The 25218-nt window shown below is 32.0% G+C and overlaps 1 protein-coding gene across 3 annotated transcripts in view; it reads left to right on the top strand.

The window, feature by feature from the left end:
• The window catches only part of LOC123010351 (disintegrin and metalloproteinase domain-containing protein 10), a 44538-nt gene that overhangs the window by 7356 nt on the left and 11964 nt on the right, over positions 1 to 25218 (top strand). For all 3 annotated transcript variants that reach the window (XR_006413097.1, XM_044407199.1, XM_044407198.1), the window contains exons 2-4: positions 6411 to 6458; positions 19733 to 19990; positions 20369 to 20563. Coding sequence is in view for 2 of the 3 variants with exons in the window: in XM_044407199.1 (XP_044263134.1) it covers positions 6411 to 6458; positions 19733 to 19990; positions 20369 to 20563 (501 nt within the window). In the remaining variant the exon portion in view is untranslated. The remainder of the gene's footprint in view (positions 1 to 6410; positions 6459 to 19732; positions 19991 to 20368; positions 20564 to 25218) is intronic.

Raw genomic sequence — 25218 nt, 5'->3', positions numbered from 1 at the left:
AAATTAATTGTTTTGTAATCATAATTCTTGTTCTGTGGTTTTACCAAAAAATTTCAAATTTAACTAAACAATCTTAATTAAAAAAATCGATTATTTCATTTAAAAAAATGAGCGATTTTCTCAGAAATATTTTCTTTTGCATGGGTATTAAAGGTGAACCAAATCTTTTTATCTTTTATCAAAAGCAGTATACAAAAATGTTGGTTGCCATTTAAAAAATTTAATGACGTTATTTCGCAAAATTCAATGACGTGATAAATGTTGCAATACTGTTAAAATGTAGCATTTATAAAAATAAAATCGACCTGGTTGAGGATTTAAAAAAATGACTTACAACAAAATATTAATTTTTTGCGTTACTTCTGGTTTAGTCTGTATACTGAGTAATGTTAGAAATGTAACACCGGGAAGGACTTATTTATAATCGAGCAGTCGTAAGGTGGTAAGTAATTAGTTATTACAATTTTTTTCATAAAGAAAAAGATTAATATAAATGTGTCACTAGCGTGGTTTCTTTCGTGAAATACTTAGCAATGCCAAATACAAAATGCCAAATTCTGTATGACGAGTGTTTTTCTGAGTAAGCGTAGCGAGTTGCACATAGTATATACAGGATGTTCCGTTTTTATTGTTACAAACTTAAACAGGTGATAGAATATTCAATTTTAAGACAAAAGTTTCCTATGAACAAGTATCAAAAAATGTTACGTAAGAGAGCTACACCCCTTGAAAGAGATGCGTTTTTAATGGGGTTTTCTCACTATTGCAGAATAGATAAAATTACAAGAGTTGGTACACCTGATTACTTTTAAACATCTGAACGAATTTAAAGATCAGTTGTCGAAATTTTTAATCAAGGGTTTCTTAAACGGTGATACAAATTTAATTTTTAATTTTTATCCTCTTTATCGAAAAAAACGCAAGACACCTCTTATTTGTGAAAAACTATGAAATTTGGAATTTTGTAGCTGAAAGTGGCAAAAACCAACCGCCAAAATAGTTAGGGTACTTTTTACCCTAAAAACTCCCCAGTTAAGACGCCCCTGAGTAAAAATTTCGACTTTTATCTTTGAATTCATTTGGGTGTATAAAGTTTATCAGTTGTACCAAATTTTGTAATTTTATCTGAAATATTGGAAAAAAATCTATTAAAAGATGCACCCTTTTCGGGGGATGTGGCTCCCTTATATAACATTTTTTGATATATGTTTATAGGAAACTTTTATCTTAAAATTGAGTATTCTATCATCTGGTTAAATTTGTAACAATAAAAATGGAACAATGAGAAAAATTGCATTGAATATTTGATTGTTAATAAAAATTTAAGGAACTGTTTAATATTATTGCTAAGGGTCTAAATTTTGGTAATAATATTGTTTAGTCAAAGAAATTTTTTCTCATTGTTTTTGTATTTTGGGCCTTACATAAGCCATCGTAGGTACTCAAAAACCAATTTTTATGAGTTACTATAGTTTTCCTTGGGAGAGTCGATATGTTAAATATTACAAAACTTGTGAAAAGTCGAAAAATCTGATTTTTTACTTTGTCCATCACTGTGTCACAAAATGTTGCTCTATGTAATAATTGAGACACTTTTTATTGTCTCATAGTTTTTTGAAGAAAATTTGATTGAATTATCTATGATTGATGTAATTTCTTTCGAAATGAAATTATCGTTATGCAATTGGTTCTGTTTCGTTGGCTAGAGACGTAACAAGTTTTACCGAGGTTATTGAGTGTCATTTGTGGTCAGCTATTTCTAGAAAATTTCCTATTACAAATTACTGAACTTATAATTTTCCTTTTCAAAAACTTTTTAATTAAATGTAAAAATTTGTTATGTTAGTTGTTAATTTATTTTCATTCTTGAATATCTGGACTTCTTGTACATTAGTCTAATTATACTCAATGTAAATTGCCGTTCTAGAATTTTCATTAAATTATCTCGAAATTAATTAGAGTAAAATTATCAAGATAAAGGCAACACATGTTTCGGACATTTCCACATCTAGTCACCAACCATTGAAACAGTTCTATTGTGCCCAAAGCCGGTAAAATATCGGTCATTGTTTAATCCAAGAAAATATTAATCATCCTTTCTGGATAAAAATTCAGTTTAGGTAAACAATTTGCATACGAGGTTCGACCTTAAGTTTGCACGCAATTAACACGAAAAACGTGTTCAGTTCCAAAAAGGGAATCAATAGTGAAATAAATCGTCGGTTTAATTAACCACATGCCGTGCTTGTTCACTGACGTCCCGAATGTTGACAAACACAAAGCACAAATAACGCAATTTTTCGGGTGTTTTTGACTCACATTTTTAAAATGAGTGCATAATAATAATTGCTTGCAGCTATTTCTTAATTGAGTTTTAATTTCACGTGGCACTTTTCCAAAGTGTGAATTTGGTCATTTTTCGCCTCAACAATCCGAGTTTAATTTAGCTTTTCTAACTTTTAGTTATACTAGTAGCAGAAGGCTATAAAACGTAACGGTTCATTTAATAGTTCTCGCAAGTAAAAAGACTTTGTTTTCCACCGGTTCGGCCTGCATTTAACGTTTTAAAGACTGAGAAGTTGTCTGCAACCGCTCGTCGTAATGGTTTTCTAGTTCTGTTTTTTTTTTTTTCAAGAAAGGCGAGAGAATATCGTAGTTATTGAATGCGTAAAGCGATTTCGTTTTAATGCATTCATGAAATTTTACAACCTGTTGAAAGGGATAAGGGTTACTCACTTGACAATTTAATTTACCAAAATGTTATTTTAAAATTTGGTTGGTCATTTTGGGGGTTTCAGAGGGAGTTTGTATAAATACGTTTTTTTATTTTTATCTGTGGTGGTAATGGTGCGTAATTTTGTGGGCAAATTCGGCAATTTGTCGCAATTTAGTTAAACGAGCGTTTCAGATTTAAAGCACGCGTTACGGTAGCGTCCTGTAATTATTTTATATCGGCAATGTTTCAATGGCAATCCTCTAATTAACAAAGTTTCGTGCAAAAACGAAAACATAAAGCGTTTTGGTAATTGCACGAGATATGTTCGAGGGCTCGGAAAAAACTAAAATCCTGGAAAATTCACAGTTTTAAAAAATTCATCTTCCCATTAGGGAGTTTACTGGAACGGGTCATGGTTGCAAATTAATGGATTCACCAAGAAATGTGAATCAAAATTCGAGGAGGAAAGGATCGATAATGTTACTAATCAATTACCTGGAATTCTGAATAAATTCTATAGCATTATTTGTGTTTCCTTCTTTTTTTATACGCTTTTTAATTAAAAAATGAGAACAGTTCAATTAGTGTAAAGTATCCAATTAAATTTTTTTCTAGGTGTGAAAAAGTCGCGTCAACACGAGCTGATTTCAAGTGCAAATATAAATTTTGATTTTCGCTTTGTTGTTGAAAGAGAGCTTAAATCAGGTTAAATTTATAGTTTTGTAATTTGAATTACTAGAAACACGTGTTAATTAAAACTTCTTTCTCTAGAAATTAATTGTAAATTACATTTAAACTATAAATTTAATTGCATAATTAAATTATTGTAATTTAGTTTTTTCTTTTTAATTTAGAAAGATCTGTGACACTTTTCGTGGATGTGATGTTTTTAGATAATTAATTAAGTTTTTTTTTTGTATTTATTATGTTCAAAAATTCAGAAAGACCTGAGTGTGGATGAAACTTTTTTGCGGTTGTTGTTTTTAGTAGAAAATTTAATTAATTTATGCAATTTTTAAAATAATTAGAAAGACCTGTGGGCGCAGCCGAGCCCTTCCTGCTGGTGATTTCATCAGACTAGATTGAATTAATTTATTAGGATAATGTAAATTAGGATAAACGTTAATGTTAATTTTAATTAGCAAATTACAAAGCACAATAAGAACTCTTCCTCTTAATATTACATCATTTTAATTTCGTTTTCTTTTAATCTTCGAAAGCCGCGTAACTCTATCTCTTCTAAACATAATATTACAAAGTAAAACAATCAAAGTTCTCACATTTCTACGTGATTATCTTCTATTTTATCCAAATTACATTGAAGTAAGATTTGTGTTAAAATTCGAGTCATCTCGAATCCGCCATTATCTCACTTTATTACGGTTCACCTCAACACAGCTGAGTTAAAAATCGATAATCCGGTTGGTATTTCAGAAGTTTTCGAGGAATTTTAATCGTGTTTTAATATCATGTCGCAGGAATCTAATTACTGATAAAAAAATTCCGATTTTTGTGTGGTTTTGAGTTGTAATTGTTTTAAATATTATCTTGAATCGTTTTATTGTTTTTTATTGATTCAAAGCTATTCAAAGTTTCCAACCCGTGGGAGAAATTTTCTCGACATAATATTCAAGAAACGTTCGAATAAAACGGCTTAAGTTTTCTAGCACGTCGTTTACCTCCAACAGGCATGTTATGAACTTCTTTAGCCGGTGTTAGAAGAGTAGTAAAGTTTGCTAGATTATTCCAAAGCCGCACTAATGGCGAGCATATGTGACACTGAATTACTTCCGTGCCAAGAAGCGGATTTTAGGGGTGGCTTAAGCTTTGCAGTGATTTAAGACGATTAAAAAATTAATTATTGTCGGTTTAAAATAACATGCGAGACACTCAATTTAAGCGCATCAAAGGGTAGTAAATTGAGTGCATCCTGTGTTCTTGCACACGGCTGAAATTTCACTCTATTAATTATTATTGCTAGTTCCACAGAGTGTAATGAGCAATGCACGTTTTGAATAGGAAAGAGGTTTCGAGTGGGGCAGGTTTTAAAAGCATAAATGCAGCAAATGTTGCACCTGGGTTAAAAAAATAAAAAGCTGGCTTTTAGTGGTTGGTTTGGCTTTTACTGAAAGGAATTACGATGAATACTTAATTATGAAGCTGGAAAATTTTGTTGAAACATAACGAAGTTGGATTTCACTTTAGAATAAGGAAAAATGGAGTTAACAATTGTAGAAAATGTTCTAGTAAAAAAAAACAAGCTTTTTCTGCTACCATAAAAGTGTGACCCACTTTTGCATATAACTTTTTATTTTTTTTGTTGAGTCTAGCTTTTGGTAAAAAAAATAAGGCACTTGTATTTTACTTTTATTTTTTTTGCAAGATAAAAGAACTGGCAATTTGTTCTTAATTGAAGCAAATTTGTTCAATTTATGTTACCTGCTGTGACCTGCTATTTTTAATAGCTGAAAAATATTTTAATTTTTTTTATTTTCTCTCGTTACAAAAGCTGAAACCGCCGAAGACGCCTATTAATTTACTGAACATCTCTACCCGCAATCTTTCAAGCTTAATGCAAAAAGATCGATTGCTCGAAAACTCGAGCAAGCTTTTCACAGCTGATTCCTGCACTTTCGAGATCGATTACAGCAAAGCCACGTACGCAAATTTGTATCCAATAATGAAACGGAATATGACAGAACGTAACGTAAGATGGTCGAGCGTTGCTACAAACTGAAAATGATTTACTTGAAAAGATGGTGACAAGAAGAGATAAGTCGGAACGTTTTGACGATGCAAAAAGATATTTATTTAAGTTACATTTGGTTAAATTTCAAGAATGTCGGATTAAATATCAAGGGAAACACAAGCTTTGAGTTTCAACATTTGTAATATTAACAATAGAAAAGCTCGAGTAAGGAATACTAGTTGTAAAACAAAGAGTTGTGGTTGTGGGGGGGTGTTAACCCGGCGCATCCACCATTTTTGTGTTTTTTTTTATTTTCCGTGTTTACAAATCTACGAAATTCACTACAAACCTGAACACGAATGAACGTAACTTTTAAGATTCCGGAGGGAGTTTATTTTAGCTGTATGTAATGTTTTATGTCTTGAGTAGACTACTTCAAGAAAGTACGGAGCTTTTGTTATTTGTCACGTTAAATATCGACTAGTAAGATAAAGTTGAAACGACACGAAAGAGGATGATCTGGATTCAGGAAACGTGAGGTATTCGAAAGCTTTTGCATCAAAAAATGAAATAAAAACGCATTTTAAAACGAGATTGAAACTATAATTCTCACAAATTACATTTAAAGTGACAAAATTTTAGCAAAATGACAGCGAGTGCAGACAGTATCTACCTGGATCAATAATTAAATACCGAATTTATTTTTTGAAATATAAGGAAATAGCTCTTATTTTTTTAGTTTAGTTTGTTTTAGTTTTAGTTGTTTGTAAAAAAAAAATTTGTGCGTTATTGTATTTTGTATTGCCTTAAAATATCTACAAAATTCAATGCATCTTCGAATTACACGCGCAGCAATGCACTTCGCTTGCATTTTTTCGTTTATTAAGGATTTTCGGTTCGTCGCTACATTTTAATACTCTCTGCGTCTAAAAATAGAAGCAAAACACTATTATGAGGCTTTATTCTGTTTGCAAGAGTTTTATTTTGTTTCTTGTTTTGTTTCAGATAATTTGCCCTTCAGACCCATCAGTAAACCGCTGACATTTCCAAAAGGTAAACTTTCTTATTTATTTATTTTTATTTCCTTATTTAATAATGTTTTATTTTTCACGCGTCTGGAAAGTTTGCAGCTGTGCGAGGTTGATTTTTCTTTGTGCATATTTTTTTCATTCGTTTCGGGTCATAAATTTTACGCCACGTGATATGGACCCAATTTTATTGCTTTGTCAATGTGATATTGGTATAGATAAGAGCGAATATTTTAATGAAGCGCGATACTATAGAATTTTCCGTATTGTTGAATAATGGTGGATGCGCCGGGGTAGTACAATCCGATCTTTTATAATTATCGTTTCATTTTCGGTCGACTAAAGCACGACAAATCGCTTTTTGTATTCCGTTGAGTCTCTTTCGGTGTTCTTTTCGTTCGATAAGGAGTTACTGGAGTCGGTTGTTCGTCTGATCTGAAGGCAAAAAGGGAATTTTCTATATCGAAATACGATTTGGATGTTGAAAACAAGAGGCACACTTTTCTGAAAGCGGCAGTTCTAAATGGCTTCCGGTGCGCTCGATGAAAATCCTATATATCTTCATAACGGGCATGGTGGTGGCTCTGATATCGAACGTTGATGGCCTCATGTCAGTGTAATTGACTACATGGGGCTTCATTACCTTTACAGTAACTGATTGTGCAGTAAACAATTATCTTTTCTGTGATGCAAAAAGTGGATTGTTTACGCTACAAGTTTAGAAAAGTCAACTTTGAGTACGAACGAACAGAAGCGAGCGAGTAACTCCAAGACAGCGTAAAATATTTGTATTTTGTTAATGCAATTGTTAATAAACCACAAATACTTGTAAATTAATTATTTTCGTAATTGTCAAGACGATTTTTATGCAAAATTGGTTGCTACGAGTATATCGGGTGATTTAAAAATGTGTGGCATAATTTTAACCACGAATACCTCTTTACAAATGAGAAGTGTTGATTGAAAATAGAAAAATTACAGCTTTCCAAAAATCGGTATTTTTGTATACGCTTTCGAATATAATTGTTTTAGGGACTCATTTGAGTTCCTAAAATCAGTTTTTCCGGATTCAATAAAATAGTACGTATGGTACGAATGGTTATTTTAGGTACTCAGTCTCCAAAAATAGTTTTTCCGGACGAAAAAGTCAATTTGATTGCTATGGTATCGAATTTTTTCATTAATAAGAGGTGTGAATTTGTTTTTTGGGAACCTTAACAAAAAAATTTTTGTTTGTAACACGTACCTAAAACGTTTTTGCGGACTCTTCTGTTAACAGCAACGATTCGTCCGCAAAAAAATTATTTTAGGTTCTTGTAACAAAAATAACTATTTCTGGAAATATTTGTGTTATCGTTTATCTGATTGTTATTAAACTTTGCATGATAAGGGACAAAAAGATGATAATGGTTCTTTTAGTTTTTGGGGAATTTGTTTTTCCGGTCTATTAACCTTAATTATTGATACCAAAAATTGAAAGCACTGTAACTTTTTTTCATAAAAACGGTGTTCTTCTTTCATATCGCCAAAATGTACCGTTCTCGAGTTATTTGGGCTTAAACTAAACTCTACATCGCACTGCAAAATCAGAATTTATGAATTTAATGAATGAATAATTGATTAATTTTCTATTGCTTTTTGTGACAATAAATTATTATTTTTATTATTATCACATTTGTCACATTTTAATGGAAATAATTCAAACATAGTTGCTTTCTTAATATTTGTTATTCTCATTTAAATGTGACTTAAAGTATATAATTACTCTTTAATTAATTTAGTTGGTAAAGTTCGTATTGTAATTAACAGAAATTGAAATGGTGTTAGGATAGACTTTTGAATCTGAACATATTTGGCATCTTCTATGAGACAAAGTTTACCCTATTCTAGATATATTTTAGTTTTTTTCGCTTATCTGCAGTGCTTTTAAAATGTGGCCGTCACCAGTGGTAATATTTTAACTAAATTGGCGAAACATGCGACGTTTTGAAAGCGAAAGCCACGACGTCGTGATGCATGAGGTTTTTATTTAACGATGTATACATTGTATGTAATTTTGAAAGGTATTATTTGCGTGAACCGTTCGTTTTTAAACGGAGCTGCTTTTCGTATTCGGAGGGTTGAAACGCTTGCAATGAATGCGAATTCAATTCCATCGTGGTTTTTCATGTACTTTAATTAAATAAATTGTGGAGAATGTTACGTCGAGAACTGAGTTTTTGAAATTCTTTTACTATAAATAAAGTAAAAAGCAGCAAAAAACGATGTCATCTCGAATTTATGCATAAAATTACTGCAATATTTACAATCAAGCGATTGAAAAACTCATCAAGACCCGATTGTTACCCTTTTCAATCGCAGCTCAACTAGACTCGTTGATTGTTTATTGCAAAAAGTCGCATCGCAATTACGCCGCTTTTCAATCTGGATGAGAGTGGAGTTTATTTCGTTCGCATGCAAAATCGGTACAAGAACAACAGGAAACGAAAATATAAAACTGATATGAAAACGTCCAAACTTTCTCTCTCTCGAGGGTGAAAATCGGTCCCTTAACACTAAAACGGCGTCCGATGATAACGTCAATGTACACAAGTTTACGAGGCAACGAAAAGAAATATTGGAAACGACTTGTGCACAATGAATTGTTTTATAGTGTGGTACAATTGGGTCGATTGTGTTTGAAGGAATTAATTGCTTTTTCTAACTGTGAATGATCCGATATTGATTGAAATGTTATTTGAGGGGAAAGGAATATCGAAACTGACTTCCCGCATGTCAAATAACCGCAATTTAGTTACCGACTGTGGTAACAATGGAGGGTCTGTCTCGTGCATATTCATCCAGAGATAATATCTAGTTTTTGACGTGGACGCATTTTTCAGAGTTGAATGATGTAAAAGAGGATTTGGTGACTTTGGCGTCTTAATCTTTGTTTTTGTTTTCAATAAATGCGAAAAAATTCGGATTTAATCTGTAAAATTGGAAGACAAAGTAAATTTACTTAGGTTTCTCGAGTCACTCGAACGTAAACGTTCATCGTTTCCCTTTAAGAATAATATATGCGAGATTCTTTCTTGTGTAAATCGAACTCGTTTAATACTCAACTCTCGAAAAAACATAAACCAATGAGGGTGGATTATATTGTTTTTTTCCTTCTTGTAAATAGAGCTTCGAAGGTAATCACACGAATAGGGTCAAGGCTTTCGCTTCATCTTCACCACCAGCACGTGCTTTATCATGAATAAAATATTTATTTACTTGAAATAAAAGAATTTCCAGCATCACGCATACGGAGATTCAGCGACAGAGGTGGCAAATGAAGTGGAACATATGAAATGAAATGGGCGAGATAAAAAGGAATTGACGTGAAATATACGTAGAAGATGTAGTTATGCGAGCAAACACCTCCTTGGAGACTTCTCTGGCTTGGATACAAAACGACAAACAAAAGTACACCGGGGAATACACACAGTATTCACAAACAAAATTTATATTTTCTGATTAATTATACGTAAAACATGTTAACATTGATGTTCTCGTTAAAGTAATTGAGACGTATTTAAATCTAATGTGCTGTGACTGTTCACAACTAATTTGGTAAATTATTCGACTTGAAGAGGATTACGCTTCAGGTTGACTCGTAATTTTCATTGGATGGAATTTTTCAACGGCTTCAAGGGAATTATGTCGGAGATTTTGAACAAAATGGCTCGTCGTGGTTAATAAAGTGGGCTTTGTGTCTGTTGTAATTTTTTTACAGAAACATTTTTATGCTTGGAAGACTTTGAATGGAAAATTGTGACCAGGGGGTCTTGTTTTGCGATTGATTGGCGATGTTTTAGATAAAAAAGTCTGAAACTATACAAGTTATAACCCACGACTATAATAACACTTCTCCTATTTTATAAGGCTTTGAATATTTAGTTATTACAATAATTCGCTTAATTTGCTCGATCAAAGCCTAACTAATGTAATTAAAGCACCAATCATCGCTTTTCCACTATCAGCTGGTTCCCCTTTTGTCTACCAGGATCGATTAATGTCGAAATAAACAAAGCATGCACGAAATTTATTATCAAAGTTGAAAAAAAAAACACTTAAAGGCAGGTACGTAGAAAATTATAACGTGAAATAATATAATTTTTTTTTGCCATTTAAGGAGAATAAATGTCGCCGAATCTCTCAGGTGTCTTTTTAACACACTAGAGATTTCTTAAATGTCTGTGACGACAACAAATGTGTCAAATTTCGCTTTGAGTTTTACGACATTCTTGCGTTGTAATTAAAAGTTTGTGTTTCTGCTTTGGAAACGGGAGAAAAAGTCGGGAGGTTTGAATTTTTATAATGCGATAAACAAAGTTGAAAAGGGGAAAATTTTTATCAGATTTTAAAATTGTTACAAAGGGAGACAGGAGTAGATTTGAATTTTTGGAGGTGGAAATTATGTCATTAAATCTCTAGATCGGGAAATATTTGTAGAGTATAATAATTGTGTTCATTCATTTTTTTATTCAGTTAAGAGTTCATAGATAAATCATTAGATTTCAAGTGCGATTCACGAGGGAGGACACGCACTACTTACTTTCTCCGTTAATAGAAATAATTGAGTTTGTTCACCACTTTGTATAGTTTTTTCTTACAAAAAATGAATTTTTTGCAAATATTACAAACTGTGATTGTGAATAAAAATAAAATGACATACAAATCTACGTGGGAATTTTAATACACATTTGGGCTTTCTCAGACATCGAGGCTACGTCTTTCGATCATATAAACTGAATTCTTCAGAGACGAATGATTTCCCACTTCGGTTGTAATATACTAATAATTTTTTGTGCTATTTTTTTTTAATTATTTTAGGGCTTTATTATCATCAACAATATAATTTGCATTTGAGATATTATGTATAGGTATGTATTGTACAAAATAAAGTGTTTCGAATTTTTGTGGATGTTGTTAAAACATTAATACCAAATTAAATTGTTATTGCAAAGGACGGTATATTAAATTTCAGTTCAATCTCTATGGTTAAAACCTAATAAATTATTGTTGTATTAATCTGAATGCACTTTGAGTGACGTGAATACGATAACTATTTGATTGAATATTGTTTCATTGTGGCTTACTACGTATTAATCTGCATAATCTATTAACAAACAATTATTATACTAGTAATATCTATTTTGATGTGCTGTAGATAATTAAGGTTGCACAAAAAGATAACTGTGTTTTCATTGCAAAGTAATGTACATAATTATATTTTTAACTTAAATTATCTTGATTCTATTTATCAATTCACATACCGGGTGATTATACAATGAGCGGAAAAATTATGGAATAGATAATCTTATTAAAACTGAAAATATTTTATTTATGAAAAAATGTTCGAACAGGTCAATTTTCTTTTTAAAAAAATACACAAGATCATCTAAAACGTGAAATAATATGAACAAAAAACAAACATACAATTTTAAATCAAGTTGAGAATTTTGTATTTTTTTAGAAGAAAATTGACCTATTCCAGCATTTTTGTCCAAACAAAATATTTTTAGTTTTAATAAATAAGATTATTCCATAATTTTGCTACTCAGTGTATATTTTTGGTTTTTAGATGTCTAAACTTTCAAGTTTTGGTTGAGACACCCTGTAGTCGTTGTTTCAAATTGTGATAGACAGTTGCAACGAAAAATTGGGGTCAGAGTTGTAGATTTGATAATCTGTGGCGATTTGGGGCAGATTTTATATAATTCAGTTTAATAGTGTCAGTGATTTGTGGCGTTGAATATTTGAAACGCTTTCTGAGTTTGATTTATCGTAACCGAGCTGTTTAAATAATTGTTGCAATTGAGTATTACATCAAATTGTTGAAGCCCAATCAGTTAGTTTCATTGGAAAATTCTCCATCGTCTATTTGTGAAACTCGAATTTTTCCCACTTTTCGCAAGCGTTGAAATCTAATCAGGCATCGTCGTCGCACGAAAACAACTTAAAGTACAATATAAATTAAACGAAGGCGTAATCTTGGAAAGCGAAACCAAAACGAGCCAACTTGCGCAATTATAGTGAGTGGCTTCCGCCGTTTGGGGTTAGTTTAGGGGTACACTAACCCCTCTCTCGAGTGTTGAACTTAATTCGCGTCTGGATCGTTTATGAAAATGTGTGAACTAATGACCTTTTGAACGTTCTTAATTTAAGTCGAGCAACAAGCAAATCGATAAGAACCGAACGGTCGGCCTATTTTTTTTTACTGTGATTCGCTAAATATTGATTCGGAATTTAGCGAAAACAAAAATTGATTGCAATGCAAGAAAATACGATAAGAGGTATTTCGGGAATTCTGGGTCAGGGAACGGAATGGAAGATAAACAATACAATGTTATCAGGACAATTGGAATCTGCACAGGATTGCACGGATTTGCTAACTTTTTATTGTTATTGCGATTTGCAAATCTTTTGTCGCAATGACATTATTATTTGACCGTCGACATGGTGGCCAAAACGTGACAAAATATGTTGAATAAATGAGAGAACTGTAGTTAGGTCACATCTGAAAATTCAATATTTATTTCAGTTCATGATTCTTCTTCAAAATAAAGGTAAACAAATGTTATGAAATGAGTGTTTAAATGACGTTTCAGTTGTGAAACAAGCTTCTTATTATAGGAACAGAAAAAATAAAGTGTCTTGATTGTGTGAATAATTTTACAATATGTCGAGTAACAAATTAGGAAAATCACAGACTGTCGTACTAAAATAAAATCACTAGAAATTCCAATTTTATGTTGCTCCGTTATTACAATAATAAAATTTTATGTGAGTACCTCTGAGTAATTTTGCTATCGGAATGGTTCAATAAAACTAGACATACAGTTAATTATTTTGGTATAAATACGTTTATTATTTGTGTAATGAATGAAGGTTTATTTAGGTATTGTTGGCTTATTAATTCTTTATTTATTTTGCCATTTATGAATCATTTCGGACTATGTATTATGTTTTTTATTGTTGTTATCCTTGACTTGAGACCGACTCACAATAATTGCGATATAATTGGAGTAATTTTATTCGCGTTGCTTTTTTATCAAGTCTTGTCTAAATCCTTAACAACGAAATTCGCCATATTGGAATTAAATCGTTATGTAAATTAGGAAGCGTGACAGGAAATCTATGTGTATATTTTATTATTATTTGATAGAAGGGAAAACACGCAAACGTTCTGTATAGACTTTAAAAATTCTTATAAATTGTATTTTCTTCCAAGCACCACCGATTTTAATCCCATCGATCAAGGTTGGAGTGTTGTAAAATGAGGAAAAAGAGTGTCTTACAACATTATTTCCAGTGTAAAAAAGTGAATTCGTCACGCCGAACCGCTAGACCGTTTCGGCCCTGACAGGTCAGGTCTAGACTCTCTCCACTTTCAGGGACTCTAGTTGAGGATATTCTCATCAATTCGGATCGATTTGACAGTTTATTGAAAACTGAAACTGCCTCTCACAACACCCAAAGTCTCGATTCTATTAAACCCAATATAATAGTAGACGTTGATCGATCCTTGAAATTCCGTGCAAACGCAGTGGACGTGAGTCGGATTACGTCTATTGAAATCAGTCCGGATCCGGAAACCGGAAGCGTCATTTTTTGACCTTTCCGTAATTATCCGGTTCGACGGATCAATCCGAAAATTCGATGGCAGATGTCGCTGAAGAGACAGCAACAGCTGGTGCGGAAATGATATGGCGGTCACTCACACAAGGTCGCTAACCCGACAGCGCCACCAAACTGAGGCAAATGCAACTTGTTAATAGTGTCTAGGGTACTAAAATTGTCTGGGTTTTTTTAACAGGAGGTGCAATTCGCGATGCTTACGCTTGAAATGAGATGATTCGGTTTAAGTAATCCACGGTGAAATTAATGCCATGAATAATACTTTCTATTGATTGTGTTTGGTCTCTATTTGTCTTTAAAAATAATTAACTTGTTTTTTTTTCCAGGAAGTTAGGGGAGGGTGGGTCAGTTGTGGCTCATTAATCTTCTTAATAGTACGGTTTTAAGTTTGAATGACACTTGCGACGAGTTGATTACTATGGTTAAAAAGCGATGCAGCAGCTGCTGATGTAATAAATCGTTACTTACATTTTAGTTCTATATTTATATTCTGTAATATTTAAATGCACCTATCAAGTGTCATTTTAAAAGTTACTAATATATGATTCTTAAATAGAACGACAAAATTTTATCACAGCTTCCCAAGGATAAATGGAGACAAACTGAACCCTTTTTATGTTTATATCTTTTAGGGGAAAAACCCCCTTGATCCGTGCCACTTACGCCGTTTATGAATTGTTGCAATGATTAAGTACATTTTCATCAAATTAATACCATGGTTTCCACTACTTGTGCTAATACTATGTCCGAACATATCAGTGGCGTACACTTTACCTCGAAAATAAATTTAATAAATTTTATTTGAAGAATGGTTTAACAAAAAATTTTTTTAATATTTTTTTCCAGCATGTTCTCATTTGATACCACAAAGGATAAAATTTCGTCGGTCTATATAAGAATCACCCTGTATGTAATTTTAAATAAAATATTTAAGTTAATAATAATAGTATATTAAAAAACAAGTGATACAAGTAGTTTGTGATACGAGTATCACAATGAGAGGTTTAACACGTGATTCTCATTCTATTTTTTCTATTGAATTTTATACAAGTGTTACGTTACTCATGCATTTGTAACACTCGCCACTGCGTCCCTCGTATCACAATGGGAGTTTTTTATACTATTTTTTTACTGAGCGTTTTTTAAATTGAATTTATTATGATATTTGACTGTTTATATTTTTGACATTTGACATATGCGGTATCCAAATTGCTCTAAAACAGCTGAATTTGTATTAGTTTCGGTGAAATATGTTGAACTGCAACAATTTCTCACTTAAAAACGATAGACTATGACCGTGATAACCAAAGTATTGCATAAAATGTCGTCAAAAACAGTGTCATATAATTGCATTTTTTCCAATTTGGTTGTGATGCCTATGTTTTTCACAACCAAATTGTAAAAAATCTTGTATGAAACAATGAAATGAAATGAAAAAAAAAACAAATGAAATCTTGTATGAAAACGATGAAAAATGGCTGTTTTTGCTCACGACGTGTTGGAATCTTTTCGTCTAGTCCAAAAACACGTTCATTTTGCAACTTATTGCATAACTAGCTATTATGCAACTGTTTTTAGTTACACAAAATGCTCATTGTGACACCGAAATAAAAAAAATAGATTTTATAGATTTTCCGTTTCATTATATTGATTTTATGAATTATTATTTAGTCTAACCGGTTGTTTTCCTCTCTTTTTAACAAAAAACAAAAATTTGAAACAGAAAATGGAATTCAGCAGTTTCTACAAAATTCGTCAAATTGACTAGAGATTCAATTATTTTTCTCTCGGGTAAGTAAAACAAACTGAAGGAAATTATTTATAAACAAGAAATGTTTCAATTTACTTGATCGCTATGGACTTGTTAAACCTTTACATCCGATTTAACTTTATTGCGTACTCCCTAAAGCGTATAAAGGAAAATTTTATTTACGTAAATTCGCAAATTACTTCCAATTTTCTAAACATCAAAAACATTTCGTTTAGTAGAATTTTAAAATAATCGCGACTATACATCAAATGTCATTTTTCTACTTTGTAAACACATTATTTCAGTATAACTTGCATGCAGAACGATTTCTTATCGATGTTTGTGTTATACAAAATCAAACAATGTCTTTGTGTGATATATTGTGACAAGGGTTACAAATGTAAACTGTTGAACTACTGACACAAAAGTAAAAGATGGATTTAAGAAAAATATATTGCGTATAAATCATGAAAAATTATCCTTGCTAGACCAAATTTTATAATTAATGACTTTGCTTTTACCGGATTATTGTTGCAACGTTGCAGGAAGCGATGCAAAACCGGGGTAAATAAGGGAGCACCTCGTAAATATTTCAAGCGCTCCTTCGGGAAACCGTATCCTGATGTATTGGTCAAGCAACCGAACTCTACACTCGGACGACTTAGTGATTAATTTCCCGGAAGTTTCCACTGACAAATTAGTAGGGATAAAGCCTCCATTGAAAAATTTATCAGTCGCGGACGAGAATTTAAAAGTTTTAATAAGGTGGTCAGATGTTCAACAGGTTTCGTTGGTTAATTGAAATTTTTACTTAATAATAAAAAGATAAAAAGGAGTATTGGGAGGAAAAGTCTCATCAATCATAAACAGGGGATTGTACAGGTTTCAAGTCTAAATAAATTACGGTTTTGGCGGAGTTATGCTTGCAAGCAGTATTGTGAACGATAAATCTAAAACGGAAATCTAATGCATTTTCATTTCGGGAAATCGACTGGATTGCAGATAAGTTGGATTAGGTTTCAGGTTGCGGCGGAAAAATGCCGCATCCTTAATCTAGAGGGCACAGGAAACGTCCTTGAAAAATCGAGCATTTATGGACAGACTTTAACTATGAGTTTGTGAATTTTCAAGTGGAAAACAAAAGTATGTTGGGTAAAAAATTGGGTATAAAACGTAGCCTTGGGCGATGAGTAATTGCATTTCGGTGTCGATTTCAAAATGCCCACTTTGTAACCGTTTTGTGACATTTATCTCGACAAATTACGCCATACGAAACAGACAAGCGAGACACAATGTCAGTAGTGATGCTAATGAATGTAAATGGACGATATGACAGATGTTTCGTGTCGCTGAATTAATAGAATATGAGAGAAACCGTGTCGGGTGGAAAGTACAAGTAGATGCGATTGAAAGATGTGGTAAAAAATTTCAAAATCAGCATATTTTTCACGAAATCAATGCAAGCGTGAGGGTCAAAGGGCGATCTTTTCAGAACGGTTTGAACGATAACCGTTCTTTGTGTACGTCCTTTCATGTGTTCACGGCTGCTATCTTCAAAGGAAGAATCGACAACATTCAACACTAATTTTATTACCGCTATAAACTGAATTTCAAGCTAATTGAGCCGAATGCCCTGATTGAGTTTAGCCGTAAAGAACTGAGTTTTTTCGCTAACTCTAATGAATACAACGGAAAGTTTAATTAAAAATTTCTTTTTAAAATTAAAGAAAACAAAGAAAATTTTAATAATGGTAGCAATCAACGCGTTATTGTTCAGTCTCTTGTAATATTTAGGGATTTGCTGTGGGATTAAGAGGAATAAAATGTTTCGTTTTAGATTCGTCAGTTCAAATAAGCACTTAAATGAATCATTTTGTTATGTATTTTGTGAAATGATTTTTAAAACAAATATATAGAACAAAACTAATTTTTCTAGAAAGGTTGGTTTTTATAATTTTAGATTAATTAGCAAGCCGTGTTTTGGGGGTAAAACTTGATACGTGAAAAAGAAATTTGAACGATGTTTTTGTTTATTTTTCGTTCTGGAAAAACAGCAATTAGGCCTTTAACATTTTCGTCGATTTTCTTCCGGAAGAAACGCGAATGTATCTCCGAGGCCTACTTAAAATCGATTACCAAGACTGCTTAATTGGGAGTATGGCAATTATTGTCGTTTGCAGAAGGAAATTGCCTGTTCACATCTGCCATGAAAATAAAAACAAATTAAGTGAGAACGATAATTGTTCGTGAAAGCGAGTGTAAAGAGTTTACAAATGTAGGTAAGTCGTCGGTTTTCATTTTGTACATTACATTAAAACGAAATAAAAACGTCCATTACCGTAAACACTTTTCTTCAAGCTTTGTAGTAATTGTGTTGCGTCAAGGCAGATCGCGCATTTCTCTGAAAATAAATATTAAAAGCTTTTTTCGCCCTGACCACTTGTCAATGTTGAAATTTTAAATGAAATGGGGTTCCAATGACACTTGAAATTCCCCGATCAAAGCGCCGATATCCTGTGAACAAAATCAGACAAAATTATTTGGTAGTGGTAATAAAACTGAAATATATTTTAGAAAGAACCGAATTAAACATTTGAATTTTGCATACAATTATTTTCGATGTCGATAACTTCAGAAGAATTACAAATTTTTTCTTTTTTACTTTGTAAATTGCGGCAAAACTTTACCTCAAACGCATATGTACTTAATATGTTCCGAGAAATCGCAAAATTCTTGATCGTTGAAAAGTTATGGTTGAATTAATATTTTGGATATTTTTCACCTTATTAGCAATTTTGTCGATAACTATTTGATGTAGGACATACAATTACCTATCTTTTTTTCATATAATAAAAAATTAAATTTGTTTTCCAACAGAATCAAACAAAAAGTAGTAGCGTCAATAATTCCAAAGTTCTGGGTACCGAAAATCGACCAAAATTTCGAAAAAAAAAAACGAAAAAATTAAAAACTTTAAAATTGAACCATTTCGACTCTTGGGGATTAATGACATTTAGAAAAATACGAAAACGTTGTAAAAACACACAGGTTAGTTTTCAGAAAATTGAGTTCCTGTTAAGTTATCAAGGCGAAGGGTACCACTGGATGAAACTTGAATGAGTGCCTTCCGTAAATTCGTATTTTAATATACCCATTATTGTGTTGGTATTTTAATTACTTCTGTTTTTCATTATTTTAATGTCAAAATTGACAAATTGTAAATGTGCTTGCTATGATTTCATGTTTATTACAAAAAATCTTTGAAATCTAAGTGACTTATGAAAATGTAATGTTGGTTGCATCGAGAATTTGGTCAGGCTCATTATTTCTCGTAAATCACCCTGTATTGAATTAAAATATTGAGACTGTCAGCGGCGGTGGTGGCTCAGCGGCATAAGGTCCCGCTTTCCAGCAAGTAGGTCCGGGTCCGATCCCCGGTAAAGTCAGCAATTTTTCACAAATTCTAATTCAAATACTAACTTAAATAAGCATTAAAAGATGGCGGGCTCATAAGTGCCCGAAATTTTTTACCTCCCCCTAAACTCTATCTCTCGCTGCGCCACTGATACAGGTCGATCTAATTTTCATTTCGTTATGAGAGATTGTTTGCTTTGAATAGAAATGTTGAAATTAATTTAAAAGTTTACCTGTTTATTTTACAAGCAAAATTGAAAATTGAGAACATTTTCGTGTAATTGCGAGATAACTGCGAATAATAAATTGAGTTTTTATGAAATGGACTAGTTTTTGTTATTTCATTTTCGTAAAGCTTTGGAGAGGGATTGAAACTTGAAATCGCCCGGTTTGCTAAAGCGCTTAACAAAAATGACGAATTGTTTTGTAAATTGGATATTTTTGACAGATTTTTCGTTTTGTTTCAGAAAATCGCCTCAACGAGTTCATTCGCCACTACGAGCCTCTCTCGTACGACACCTCCGACGTGCATCGAGCCCATATCCGTGCTCGCCGTTCTGTCAGTCGTGATAATCTCATCCACGTGTCGTTTCGGGCTCACAACCGTGATTTCCATCTAAGACTGAAAAGAGACCTTGATGTGTTCAGCGATTCGATGGAAGTTCACGGTCCTGAAGGCCGGATAGACGTCGATACGTCGCACATCTACAAAGGCCATCTTTTAGGTGGGTTTCCACCCCTCGTGGGGATTATCTCGTTTGTATGGAATGCGGGTATCCAGGTCGATAGGAAATTACCACAATAATTGTTGCCTAATGGCGAATTGTGCAATACGGCCTTTGATGTGTCGCATTTTAATTAATCGACTTGTTAATGACCGGATTTGGTGCCACTTGAAACTTTTTTGCAACAGACGTTTAAATTCGGGGAAAAGTTTTACAGGATGATTGATAGCTTCTGGTCGAGTTTTTCTTTTATCTACAATTGATTAATGTGTTTTCTGGGCAATATTTCCAACAATTGAACAATTTATTAATTTGGCTTGGAAATAAAACTCATTTATATTCGAGACGGTAAACAATAATTTCGATTTTGGTTCGCAGGTGAGCCGGAAAGTTCTGTCTTTGGTTCGTTAATTGATGGAGTCTTCGAAGGGAAGATCGTTTCACCTAAAGGCTCTTTTTACGTTGAGAAGGCTCGACATTATTTTCCTCATACCACACATCCAAATAGAACATTCCATTCGGTCATTTACCACGAGGATCACGTAGAAGATCCATACGAACATGTTAGAGAGGGTAAGTTTTGCTTACTTCGGATTTTGTTTGTCACAAATAATATGATTTGGGACGCGAGAATCGATCGGGCCAGACTGGGAACGACAGGTCGGAAATAACAGATCTAATTTACTCAACGCGAAAAACTTTTTTTTGCTTTAAATTGGCTTAGACACTTTAACTTATATTGTCTTTATTTCAAATGTAACTTTAAAATTTTATGCCACCAGATATGCAGGATGTTCCGGTTAAACCCCACATTAGAAGTATTGGGAGTTTTAACAGTGATATTTATCTAAAATTTTGATTATAGCTATAATCGTTTAGATCCTGCTCAATGAAAATTTTTTCACGATAGTAACACTTTGGGTTACACCGAAAATGGTTATCAACTTCGTTATTTTAAATAGAAAGTTATGTTTTTTACTGCGTTTTTGCAATTACTCAAGTGATTTTGAGAGAGTTTTTATCAGGCCCCCCTATAGGTATAGGGAGGTAAAATTAACCGTTTTTGAAACATTTAGACTTTTTTGAATCTTTTAATTTGCAATTTTTTCTCCAAAAATCGATAACTCTACCATTTTTAATTATTTTAAAATCGTATTTGGGCATATGAAAAAGAAAGATTAGAGCTTTTCTTTCGTGTATTTATAATTGGTAAAATAACTAACAAACCTCCAAATTTTAAGGTTACGTTTGGGAAATTTCCAATATCCGTAAGTGAATTTTTTTTAAATGGAATGTCCAATTTTTTTTTTTTTTTGACTAAATGAAAGATAATTTAATTCTGTATCGATCTGTATCAACATTCCGTAAACCTAAATTTACTGATTTCTAAGTTATTTTAACTTTTTTTTACAATGGAAGAAATTCATTATCATCCATGGTAGTTTTCGTATAGTTTGTCATGGAATTATTTCTCCCTAAAAAAACGCCAAGCTTTTTTCATAAATGAGTTATGTTTCTCGTAAATACAAATTATGTTTATTTAATCTAAATTTGAATAACTTTGATATTCTATTTTTTTCTTATTTCTATGACAACCTATGTTGAAGTAGCTATGGCTAATGAATTTCTCACAATATCAAAAGAAGTTACTATAACTTGAAAACCATCAAACATAGGTAAAGGGAAGTTAATACAGATCGTAGCAAAACTAAATTCTCCGCCTTCTAGGAAAGAAAAAATTGGGGTGTTTAATTAAGAAAAATTAAGTTAAGGGTATTTGAAGTTTCCTAAACGTAACCTTACATTTTGACGGTTTGTTAATTATTTTTCCAATTGTGAATACACTAAAAAAAAGATCTAACCTTTCTCTCTCGTATACCCAAATACGGTTTCAACATAATAAAAAATGGTCGAGTTATCGATTTTTGAATAGGAAGATTCAAATCCAAAAAAATTTAAAAAGGTCTAAATATTTCGAAAACGATTAAACTTAGGTATAGGAAACGCTAACAAAAACTTATTCAAAATCACTTGAATAATCCAAAAACGCAATAAACAGCATAACTTCCTATTTAAAATAACGAAGTTGATATACACTTCCGGTGTAACAGGAAATGCCGTCATTTTAAAAATATTTTTATTGAGCAGAACCTAACCGATTATGGTTATAAACAAAATTTTAGATAAATATCATTGTTAGACCTCCCAATATTTCTAATGTGGGGTTTAGCCAGAACAGCCTGTAGGATATTGCAGTTAGGCTATGTGCTGTGTTTTCGTGAGTATGTCTGAAATAGCTAATATCGTGTCGTAGCAGCACAATCATATAATAGCTCTCCAATTTAGCTTTACGGCATAAAGGGGTCCTTCCATTAGAGGAGTGTTCCGCTCGAGAGAAGGGTATATTGCTAAAGTTGCACCGATTTTATTAATTGTGGGGGTATGGTCAGACTTCGGAAGCCTTTGTCTCCGTCAATTCAACTGTGCGAGCTTAAGATTACCCATTGGAAAAATGTTTAATTGAGATCCGGACCCGGCAAATAGCCAATTAAGTCGACTTGGTAGTGTAGCGAGTGAAAATCTTATTTTAATGTAAATTCTCGCCATTTCGGCAAATTATTAATTGTTTCGTTATAATTAATGAAATTTTCACTTGGTGTTGATGGAAGCGAGTTTTTCGTTTTCATTCTCCGTAGTTCTGATTTATTAATAGCCTGGAAGGGATTGTTTTACATGTGTCTGCAGCCTTTGAGTAAATAACGAATTTAACTTCAAAGCTTAGGGAATTGCAGTAAGTCGACATTAATAATGCAACAGTTACGTACGCTGGTTGAATTTTGTTCAAGAGTACGAGGCACTTTATACAACGTATGAGTATTAGAGATAATACTTTGAAGTTCTTATTCACATAATTGAAAGAATTGGAAATTAATTTGCAATGATTGCACAAAGTTGGGTAAGTTAGCATCAAAGGCATTCACAACTTATTTAGAAACTTTTAAATGAAAATAAATATATTTGAAACCGACATGAACATATTTTTTACGTTCAAAGTTCCGAAATGTAATAATTGAATAGCGAAATTTCTCTATGGACCTGTCGTTATTAATTGAATTTTTGTTTACATACTTGACGTGTGAAATGGATTTTTTCAATTATGTGTACAGTGGCGGAAATAGTAAAAAAGCACGAATATACAATAAATCAATTTTTACTTTTTTACCAGTTCTGTAATCCTGCTATAAAAATTTATTAATATTTTAGTAAAATCCGATGATTTCGCAGAACTGTTTAGTATAAAATTACATTTAAAACCGATAAAAATTTTAATTCTACGTGAATGTTATTGAAAATTAACTTTTTTTGAATGCATTTTCTAAATCTATGATCATTTCTTGCACGAGTGTTACCTAATCTTACACAAATTTCTAGTTTTCTTTTTTCTGAACAAGACGACTAACATCTGTGTAAAATTACTAGTACATGTAACGAAAATTACATTAAACGCATATTAATAAGTAAGTACGCAAATAGGTATAGACTATTAAGCATCATTTTCACATTTGGACATTGGATTTAAATTTACATTCATTTGGTAATTGACGTAAAATTACACAAATATTTTTTTTGAGTTTTACGTTTTAAGTAATTGCTGCAACAAATAGACGCATATGTAAAGTGAGTTTACATTTCTAATTACCAGAAAGTAGACTGCAATTGTATACTTCAATTTGTATACTTCATCTTAAACCTGTTTGTAGAGGAAAAATATTAGAATTTTAATAATATAATACACAATACAATGAAAATACACATAGAAATGTTTTAATGTTTTACTGTCACTCTTTACTTTTTTACTAGATAATGGAATTTTACACTCATTCTGTGATAAAACATTACCTGTTTTCGTTAAATGACAGTTAATTTGCGTTTTTAATTTTATCTAATTATTTTTTATTTATTTTTATAACTGTACGTCATTGTATATTTTTATTTACTTGATCTATATTGCCCTTATGGGTTTTTATAATCTCTGTTTTTGCAATAAACAGTATTATTATAAGAAGAAACCGATGCACAAATCTAGGAAATCTAAAAAATATCTCTCTTGAAGATAAAAATGTTTCGTTCTGTTTCTTATGTAGTTTTCTATAAATTGAGGATAATTTTAGAGCAATATTTAGTGCAAAATGACCACCGACAAAAATTGAAATTGTATATATGTAATTTATTGTTTTTAAATTTTTTATCTTTAGATTTTTGTCAGAAAGTGTTAAATCGCATATGAGCATTAATTTCTAATATTACGATAATTTGCAGAGGAAAAGGAGATTTACACTTCCCAAAATTAAATACATATCATTTTAAATTACAATGTAAAAAGAAGAAATAGTTTAGAAAGCCAATTTGCATCGAATGTGAATTTACCTATGAAGGTATTTATTTACATAGTAAGATGATACATTAAAACAAATGTAAAATTATAAACCACAATATAATAAAATGGATTTAGAAATGCTTTCTAGTAATCTGCAGCCTTGGTCTGTAGGCTGAATGTAAACAATATTTTCTTGAAAATATGATTTAAAGGATACAACAATAAAAAATCTGGTGTGAACATCACACGACTTTTCTTATCCTCCTTATTTAGAAAACATCCTTACGACAATAATTTAGTGTTGCAAATACGAGTAGCAAACCTAACGTTTGCGTTAGTGCCATGCGAAATAGATCATAGGGGGTCGCGGGTTCGAGTCTGAGGTGCAATTTTTCCATAAATTTATTGTATCTTTAACCGTATAATTTTGCGGTCACTTTACGGTCGATTTTTGGTCTTTGCGGCCGAACGGTGCGACCGATTTTTACCAAATGTTTTGTGCTGCTTATAGGATAAGGAAAGTAAAAAAGGGATTTTTACAGAACCGTGTTATTGGTAATGCACTTTTACATTTAAATTTTGTAATAGTTTGTAATATTTACTTAAAAAAACACAAGTCATTTTAGTTTGTTCTTGGAAATTAAAGTTTTGCTATACTTGTTTTTGAATAATTAATTACCAAAAAATACTTTTGTGTAATTTGACATTTCCTTTCATACATGAAACTTTATAATACAGTAGTTTCAAGATAGAAACATAACAGAAGAAGCATTTTCACTTGTTGAAAATTTAATGGAATCGAAATATCCTCCGTTACATGTCGGAAGGCGTTTCTGTGATAATTTCGCCT

This window comes from Tribolium madens, unplaced genomic scaffold (assembly GCF_015345945.1).
Source record: "Tribolium madens isolate multiple individuals breed KSU strain unplaced genomic scaffold, Tmad_KSU_1.1 Scaffold_7;HRSCAF=85;Tcas5.2_LG10, whole genome shotgun sequence".
In the NCBI taxonomy this organism is placed as follows: Eukaryota; Metazoa; Arthropoda; class Insecta; order Coleoptera; family Tenebrionidae; genus Tribolium; species Tribolium madens.
This window is presented reverse-complemented; position numbering and strand designations above follow the sequence as displayed.